At 43.7% G+C, this 9,867-nt stretch overlaps 1 protein-coding gene across 2 annotated transcripts in view; it reads right to left on the bottom strand.

The window, feature by feature from the left end:
- Window positions 1-9,867, bottom strand: part of NAV2 (neuron navigator 2) — a 499,999-nt gene that overhangs the window by 271,775 nt on the left and 218,357 nt on the right. For both annotated transcript variants that reach the window (XM_006865814.1, XM_006865815.1), the window contains exon 5: window positions 3,109-3,376. In XM_006865814.1, coding sequence (XP_006865876.1) covers window positions 3,109-3,376 — 268 coding nt within the window. The remainder of the gene's footprint in view (window positions 1-3,108; window positions 3,377-9,867) is intronic.

Raw genomic sequence — 9,867 nt, 5'->3', positions numbered from 1 at the left:
AAAAAAAACATCATGGAAAAATAGAACTTAAAGATATTGGAGTTGTCCACGAACATTTTAAAGTCTCCTCATATAAACTTTTACCACAATGTTGTTGTGTTGTTGTTGTTATGTGCTGTGGAGTCGGTTCCGACTCATAGCAACTCTGTTCAGAGTTTCCGAGGCTGTAAATCTGTACAGGAGCAGAAAGCCTCATCTTTCTCCTGTGGAACAGCTGGTAGTTTCGAACTGCTGATCATGAGATTAGCAGCCAGATTTGTAACTACTACACTACCAGAGCTCCTTTACCACAATAACACCATTTAAAAAAGAAGAAAGAAAATTGCCACTTTTAGTGTTTGCTACATCAGTTTGAACTGCAAGATCAACAGTTTAAACTTACCAGTCACTCTTTGGAAACCCTGTACAGGGTCGCTATGAGTCAGAACCGACTCAAAGGCACTTAACAACAACAACCCCAAAAGATACTGAATCTAACCTAGTTTCAAAATAGCTTTTAGGATAGCTTACGTATGGTAGAGTTCTAACAGAGGACCCAAACAAACCAGATATTTTGGGGTTGCATCAACATTTGACCTTGATGATCAAGAGTTCAAAGCTTTATTCTTGGGTCTTTACTCCTATGAGGCCTTTGAACCAGCTGTTCCCTCTGTCGGATGTATTCTACACCTGACCTTTTGTCATTCATAGTCACTTCAGTGTCATCTGCTCAGAAAGAACATTCTATCAATTCAACCTAAAGTAGGGACCAGTCCCTCTTATTCTTACCATCTTAATGCAATATCGATTGGTACCTAATATTTAATTCGCTAATTCAATGCTTGCCATTCTGATTCCTTTAATAGACTGCAGACAGCAGATCTTGACTATCTTGTTCACCTAGAACTCTCAAGTGCCTAAGACAATGCCTGGGACACAGAAGACATTTAAATATAATCAAATAAATGAATGCACATCAGCATCAGATTAAAGACTTTGAGTAAACCTGCAGTAAAAGGGACAAAACTTAACCCTGACTATTTTCCATCTCTCCCCTAACCCCCACAGAACCTTTTCCCTGTGGTATAACCCAAGTTAACATTCAGGAAGTAAACACTATGCAAAACACAGTTTGGAGAATGATGTCTGATTATTGTAATGGCTCAGGTCCACCAAGGAACCTCTGATCAGGAAAGGGCTCCCATGCAGGCAGTTCTGCAGGGCAATGGTACAGTGTTTGGCTACTTAGCTTTGCCTTCCTCATTGCTAGTCCACACACTTCTCTCATCCCACAAATTTCCATAATGTGAACTGGATATAATTAGATAATTAATTAGGGGGCCTGACTTACATTATACCCATCACTGCTGGTTTTATCACCATCACAATTGAGGAACAGCACTGCTCATGGGAAAAAAGCTGCAGCCATCTGTAAGGGAGCTGCTTTGTTTGAGCAGCTTTGTGTTTCGCCCAACACTACAATGGGTGATACAGGGGTATCAAGGTGTGCAGAAAGCCAGGTGCATTGGGTGATTGGAGAAGGGAGGCCATTCCTTGTTAGCAAACATTCGATGAAATCAAGCCATCAATTTGAGCAGTGACATTTAGGCTTAACAGCAAAAAGTTTATGGCTCAGGGAAAAACCCCACAAAAAACAATTCTAAACTTTCCTGCAGAAGTTTAGCACAAGTCAAATTCTCTAGCTGCTAATCTCCCCCTCCCATTAAAACAAATATTTTACAAGGTGATCTGATAGAGTAGAGTTGCTTGGGAATGCAACTACTCTATTGTAACCAAGTAAACAGTGACTATACTGGCATTGTGTGGGCAGGTTATTCACTGGTGAGCCTCAGAGGCCAGCACCAATCCCTCTGGGAACAGCAGCAAACTTGAGATCCTCATCTTGCCAAGTGGAGGACCAGACCTGGGCTATGGGGAGCTTGCTGATTACACATTCATTCCCTGAGCTTAACAAAATCCAGTCCCACTTACTGCACACACTGGCATCCCCCCAGGCAGTGAAATATGCTTCTTTCCAGGAAGGATACAGCCTCCTCTGCTCAAAGCCATTTGCCACCTTTCTTCCGTGTGCTTTATGCTTCTCTCCAGCAGAACAGAGGCCTGGGTGGGAATAGGACTTCTGTCTCCTCTTAGTAAAATTACTCTCATGTGTAGCACTGAACACCCAGCTTATGGGACAACATGTGAAAGTGTTTTGAAGTCTATTTTAGGGATTGTTTACAGCATATGAAGGAGCGCTGGCAGTGGGGTGGTTAAGTACTTGGCTGCTAACCAAAAGGTCAGCAGTTCGAACCCACCAGCTGCTCAGCAGGAGAAAGATGTGGCAGTCTGATTCCAAAAAGATTTATAGTCTTAGAAACCCTATAAGGAAGTTCTACTTTGTCACTGAGTCAGTTCCGACTCATGTTGACCCCTGTGTAGGGTTTATGAGGAGCAGCTAATGAGTTCTGAATTTCAGACATTGAGGTTCAAACCAACCGTGCGGTCCAGTGCTTATCCTACAGTGCTGGATAAACAGTTCTACACCAGGACTCCGACACACAGTGGTGACCCCATACAGGGTTTCTGAGGCTATAAATCCTTAGGGGAGCAGAAAGCCTCATCTTTCTCCCATGGAGGGATTGGTAGATTCAAACTACTGACCTTGTAGTTAGCAGCCCAACTTGTAATCCATTACACTCCCAGGGCTCCTTAGAGTTATGGCTGTTGTTGTTAAGTGCCATCGAGTCCTTTCTGATCCATAGCAAACCTATGTAGGGTTTCCAAGGAGCAGCTGGTGAACTTGAACCATCGACCTTGCAGTCTGACACATTAACCCACAGCGCCACACCAGGACTATGGAGTTACGGAAGGAGCAGATAATTGGTTTTCAGAGTTAGGGTAGGAGCAGATAATTAGTTTTGGTTGTTGGCAAATCTGGCCTATAAAAACACACATGTCCGCCAGGCACAGAAAAAGGTCTCATAGTATCCCTTTCAATATCATGCTAATTCCCCACAACTATCAGTAGCTCTCAGCACTGAAGTAACGCAGATGAAAACCACATTCTGTCTCGGATATCGGAGGGTGCCTGAAAACACACAACGGTGAACTGGCAAGGGCCCCCACCTGGACTGCATCTCAGCTTGTGCTTTTGACTGCTGATGAGGAGCTGGTTGGTGCAGCTGGAGGGGCTGGCACGGAGCTTGGGGAATGGCTGGCACCTGTTGCTGAGGCGTGCCAGGCTGGCCCTGGGAGGGGGTGCTAGCTGGCTGGGACCCGACAGGAGGCAGCGGCGAGGAGAGGTGCTGTTTCTGGGGTTGCTGTTGCTGTTGCTTATACCGGGAGAGGCTGAAGAAGAGGCCTAGAATGGCCTTGAGATTTCCATTCCTGATTTCTGAAAGACAATGAAAAGACTGTTGTCAGACAGGGAGCCAGTTCAATGGGCTGTGGCAGCCCTCACACGAGTTTTACATCCTCTAGGATATGAAAGGCTTCCTGAACACTTAATTGGCATTACACGTTCAATTAAAATCAGGCCTAACCCTCAAAGAAATTAGTGGATTCTCCCCACTAGCATTACACTGGATACACCAGACAAGTTGCAACTGGATGCCTGGCAAATGCTGGGAATAAATTCAAACTGGGGCTTGAAACCGGTTTGAACCGATTCATTCATGGCAGGCAAAGCAAAATTGGAACAGATTCAGATTTTAAAAGTAGAATGATGATCATAACAGGAATGGGAAGAATTATGAGTTGAACAAAGTCCTGGAATGGAAGACTTTTCTAGAGCCTGGTGCCAGAGACTGGATTGTTGTCAGGGCTGTGGAAAGAGATACACATTCAAAGTGGCATGATGGGTCACCATCTTTGAGTGGGGCACCTCTGTTTCCAACTCTGCTGGTCAAGAGACTTGGTTGCTATGTAATGCACACACTACCCTTGTTTCCTAAGAGGAAGATTAAGTTTCTTGGCAGGGTTTCGGATTTTGTTTTTTTCCCCCATTCCAGGTATCATTCTGATTGACCCATATTTTACAAAATTGGATCCGTTCAGGAAAGGACACAAATTGAAAAAAGTACTAAGGAAGAATGTGCTTGTTCTATAGCAAGAGCAACTGATCCAGGGAAGGAGGTTGTCTCCACCAGTGGCGGTGGGGTGGAGTGGGCAGTGCTGGGAAGAGTTACTGGTCTTTACACCACGTTGCCAACTTGTTCTTCTAAGTTTCAAGCCACTTGGAGTGTGCCAAATGGCCGCCATCCCACTCCAAACCCCCTACTCTGCTTTATGCAAATACATGATTGTGTCTTCTTGGCCAACTGAATAAATAACTTACATTTGGGGTACAGAGAGGGACTCTCTATCAAGATTTGCTTTCTTAACCAACCCACAAAAACAGCTTCTCTTATTTTATATTAAAAGAGATCAAAACAGGGTGGGGATAAGAAGATTTCTGTTCCAGACAGTCTTTTTCAGATTTTAAAATGCATTTGCCTCAAGGCATGCATAAAAAGGTACAGAAAAACGAATAAAATATTTATTCACAGGCAAAGAGTATGGATCTCGAGGGTGTTTCTCTTTGGGCAATCCATTTCTTCTTACCCGACTCTTTTAATACCAGATGCTGATGGGCAGGGTCAGATCAGGCCCTGAGGGTGAGGTGCAAGGGCCACCCAGCACAAAGGACAGACACAGAACTCTGCTTGGCTTAAATGTCTTGCTTAGCTGCTGGAGTGCAAGTTGTGAACTGGTAGGGAAAAGAAGCAAGGGGCTGGTGTGAGGGGCCATAAAGTTTGCCCCCGACAAATGGCAATCTCATGCACAACGGAACAAAATGCTGCCCAGTCCTATGATAGCTCCATCCCTGATTGGTTGAAGATTAGATCACTGTGATCCACAGGGTTTCTACTGACCGATTGCCCGGCCTTTCCTCCTAGTCTGTCATGCCACTGAAAATCTACTCAGCATTACAGCAATACTTAAACCTCTATTAATGAATGGGTGTTGGCTGTGTTTCAGACACTTGGTCAAGAACTGAATCTGAGCCTCCTGCATGGAAAGAAAGAACCTGGCGCTATAGCATCAGCACTGGACTATGAACCACAAGGTCAGTGGTTCAAACCCACCAACTGCTCTTTAGAAACCCTATACAGGGTTGCTATGAGTTAGAACCAACTCCATGCCACTTAATAGAGCAGCAACCCTCATAAGAGGAGTCCTGGTGTGGTGCTGTAGCATAAGCACTGGACAGTTAACCAAAAGATTTTCAGTTCCGATAGACCCACCTGCTGCTCCTCAAAAATCCTACTGTTGCTGTTAAGTACCAGAGTCAGTTCCAAGTCAAAGTCACCCTGTATACACGTAGGGTTTGCCGAGAAAAGGCTGCCGTGTTTAAACCACCAACTTTTCAATTCAAACTGACCTTGCAGTCCAGTGCTCATCCTACAGCACTAAGCCAGGACTCTATACAGAGTCACTATGAGTCAGAACCTACTTGATGGCACTTAACAACAACCCTCACAAGAAAGTATGCCTTGAGGCAAAGGCATATTAAAGTCTAAAAAAGACTGTCTAGAACTAAAACATTCTTATCCCCACCCTGTTTTAATCTTTCAATATAATAGAAAAGAAGCTGTAGAGAGAGACCTTGTTAGCAGGAAGGGTGGGAAAAAAGTTGTTCATAAGTTGTTGTTGTTAAGTGCTATTAAATCAGTTCTGACTCATAGTAACCCTGAATAGAGTTTCCAAGGAGTGATTGGTGGGTTTGAACCACTGACCTTGAGGTTAGCAGTCCAGTGCTTATCCTATAGTGCCAGGTGCTTATCCTCAAGCACCATACCAAGACTCCAAGAACTAGAAATGGGGCAAAAGGTATGAATGGCAGACATCCTTTTAGAAACGAGCCCTGATCCTGCAAAAGAAGGACAGGAGCCTGCCAACACTTCCACCGGATGGATTTGCTGATCAAGTCAGACTGAGTTACTTTATATGGGAGCTTTCCTTTCTACAGGATTTTGGGAAGTAAACAGTGCAAATGTCTTGAATCTAGACTTCACCCCCAACTGCAAGAACCGACAGGCCCTGACCCTAACACAAAATAAAAGGGAGGACAGTGTTTGGGAAACCTAAACCATGAGTTCCAACATATGTTTAAAACCCAAACCAAGTCCCTCGTACAGAACAGAGTAAAACTACTCCATCAGGTTTCCCAGTCTGTAAATCTTTATGGTAGTAGAAAGCCTCATCTTTCTCCCTCAAAGCAACTGGTAGGTTCAAACTGCTAACCTTAAGGTAACAGTCCAGTGCTTAGTCAACTGCACCACCAGGGCTCTGGACTCTGTTCTTTGCTTACTAGTTGTGCAATCTCAGGCAAGTCACTTACCGTCCCTGACAACAATGATGGCACCTGCCCCATCACAACAAGGTTGTAACGCAGATGAAATGGGCGCTCACACTACCCTGATGTCCTGCATTGTATTCGACTATTCTATGTAGACTGCAGACACAAATCCGGAATGAGATTTCCATATACGGTCAGCTTCAATGCTTTATGGTGGTATGCCGTGGAGTCGGTTCCGACTCATAGAGACCCTGTACAGCGTTTCCGAGGCTGTAAATCTCTACAGGAGCAGAAAGTCTCATCTATTTCCTGTGGAACAGCTGGCAGTTTCGATCTGCTGACCTTGAGGTTAGCAACCCAATTCGTAACCACTGTGCTACCAGAGCTCCTTTAGCTAAAACCAGCTGCTATTGAGGTAGACTCTGACTCGTGGAGACTGCATATGTGACAGAATAGAACTGTTTTCAATGGGTGATTTTTCAAAAGTAAATTGCCAGGCTTTCCTTCCAATGTGCTTTTAGGTGGGCTTGAATCCCCAAACCTTTCAATTAGTAACCAAGTGCTTTAATGGTTTGTACCACCCAGGGACTAAACTTTCATTGCCCTCGAGTTGAACTCCAACTCATAGTGGCCCTACAGACAGAACTGAAATGGTCCAGATGGTTCCCAAGGGTGTAATCTCTAGGGAAGCAGACTGCCCCATCTTTCTCCCAAAGAGCAGCTGGTGGGCTCAAACCTCTGACATTTTGGTTAGAAGCTGAGCTTTAAACGCTGCATCTCCAGGGCTCCTTGGTTTCAAAACTAAAATGTCCTTATTTATTATATTGTGCAGCCTATGACACTTTGAGAGTGAAAAAGCTCTTAATTAAACCAGGCCAACGGTGGCAGCCAGGGCTGACTTGGACAAATCTGGGAGTACAGACATTGCTTATGACCAGAGTTAGGGACAGACTTTAAGAACAAACTAGGATCTGGGATTGGAATTCAAGTTTCTCCAGGTCAAAGTATGGTCTCCTATTACAGAGTAACTTGACTGACTTGTACAACTACCATGTGTGGTGAATTTAAAGGCAACCCGAGAATGTGTTATTCACTAAGTACCTGATGGCTATGTCAATATTCCTTATTCTTTGGGTGTCAAGCATTCTATGATAGACTCAAGGAAACAATTAGTCCAAAGAATGGACCATGCAAACCATAGCCACCATTAGCCTAGAACCATAAGATCTTAGGCTAATCTAAATTTTCATAGATTAGCAAAAACTTAGTGGCATTGTTTTTTTTTTTTTTAAAAACAGCTTTACTGAGGTAAAATTTGCACCCACAAAATTTATCCATTTCGAGTGTCTGATTCAGTTACTTATAGACAATTTATAGACTTGAGCATAAATTCCATAATCTAGTTTTAGAAGATTTCTTTCACCTCAAGATTCCTCAATCCCAGTCCCAGACAACCACTAATATGCTTTCTATTTCTACAGATTTGCCTTTCTGGGGTGAACTTCATATAAATAGAATCATACAACTGGTTTTAACATCTGGCTTCTTTCACTTAGCATAATGTTTTGAGATTCATCCATGCCAGTGTGTTCCTTTCTACAGCTTAGTGTCTCGTTACATGGACACACCGCATTTCTTGTCCATTCACCAGGTGGATGCTTTATTTTTTTTGAAGAATACATACACTCAAGGGAGGTAGATGTTTTGGTTGGGGTTGGAAACCACAGTTTATGTCATGGGTGGTCTATAACAGACAGTATCCAAAACAGCAAGAATTGTGTTCTTTCATATTTCCAAATGGTGTTTGTCTCTGTTCCATGAGGCCTGCCTGGTAAAGCATCTCCCCAGACAGTCTAAAAAAAAAAAAAATCCATCAGCCCACAAAAATGTTTTCCTCAAGATCCTTCCCAAGGCGTTGGAGAAAGAGCATCATTTTGTGTTGATCAACTAACTTCATGCTCTTGAATTTCTAGAAAAGGACAAAAAGTAAAACTGGAAAGAAGTAGCTTTCCAAAGGAACCCTGTTCCCCCTTCTCTTCTTGTGGCTGCTCTACTTAAATGGAAGAATACACTGTATAGGCCACAGTTCAATTTCCTCTAGAATCCAGTTCTGCTGACTCTTCATTTCTTTGGGTTCTGGTTGATAATTTTGTTCCTTCTGACTAGTAGTAGATGCTGTGGGTAACACTGGACATGAAGACTAAAATACATAGGAGAGTTATTTTCCTTCAACACAATTTGAGAGAAACGCCAAACTCAATTTGCACAAAGCACTGGCATAATCTAATACAAAGAAACCTGGGAGAAAAAAACTGAGTTGGGAGACTGAGAGGGATGCCTCAGAGTGTAGAGTGGCAAAATTCCTATTCAATTCCCTAAGCCAGAGTTGTGCAAGATTTGCTCAACTGCTTTGGGATTGTGGAGTCTGTGGCTTGAGTTCTCCAGATGGGTTGTCTACATAAACTACATTCACCACATACCTTTCAACTCCACTCTTGGAACCCTCCCATGTGCAAGCCTACCAACAAGCCTACCAACAAGTCTACTCATAGAAGTAGAAAGAGAGCAGAGCCTAGAGGCTGCCTTCTAGTGAGAGAAGAAATAGTCCCACTCATTCCCAGATTCAAAGTTCGAGGTGGCGTGGGTTGAAGGTATGGTCCATCTGCTGTTTTCACCCTCCAGGTCCAAAGACCTTTTTCTATCTGTCTCAAGATGAAGGGAGGGCCAAAGTCTAGCATCTAAATCTCTGGCTACCAGAGAAGCAAACTCAGGACTTGCCTAATCAAGTAGGTGAACAATTTCACTAGAAAAGCATTATGTTCCTTAAAGCAGGCGCCTAGAAGATTTTTCCTGCCTCCATTCTCCAGCTTGCAAGATGGATAAAGAGCTCTCATCACATGACCTATGCCCTATCTTCTGTCTGGATTTCCTGTCACCTTCCTTTCTATCTGGGTAAGGACCTTGGGAAACAGTATCACATCTGTGAAGCTGTCCTGACTGCGCCCCCGGCAGTATGATGACACCCTCTTTTTGGTCTCCAGGGATGAAACCATACCACTCACATAGTCCTTATTAACAGGAATGTGGGCTAGATGTCTAAGCTACTGCCTGCCTGTCAGAAATTTGCATATTGTCATAATGTTGACAGGTATCAGTAGAGCTTCCAGACTAAGACAAACTAGGAAGAAAGACCTAATGATCTGTTTGTATAAAATCAGCCAATGAAAACCCTATGGAACACAAGGGTCCGATGCTGTTGTGCATGTGGTCACCAAGAGTGGGAGCAGCGTTGACACCAGCTAACAATGATAATGCTAGTTGTCTATGGCTGTCTTGATGATCTATGCATCCTAGTGCCTAGCATGTCCAGCAAACATTTGCCGAACACAATAGAACATGCCTTACCCCTGACTTCGACTTCTGCACAGCAGGAGGATGAGTTCAGGGCCATGTATCACACACGCAGGTGTTTTCAAAAACCCCAGAAATACAGGCTATCCTTTGCCACAGGGCAGGCTTACAGATGGTTGGGATAAGTGGACTTT

The sequence above is a fragment of the Chrysochloris asiatica genome, unplaced genomic scaffold (genome assembly GCF_000296735.1).
Source record: "Chrysochloris asiatica unplaced genomic scaffold, ChrAsi1.0 scaffold00083, whole genome shotgun sequence".
In the NCBI taxonomy this organism is placed as follows: domain Eukaryota; kingdom Metazoa; phylum Chordata; class Mammalia; order Afrosoricida; family Chrysochloridae; genus Chrysochloris; species Chrysochloris asiatica.
Note: the sequence above shows the minus strand (reverse complement) of the source record. Positions and strands in the feature narration are given on the sequence as shown.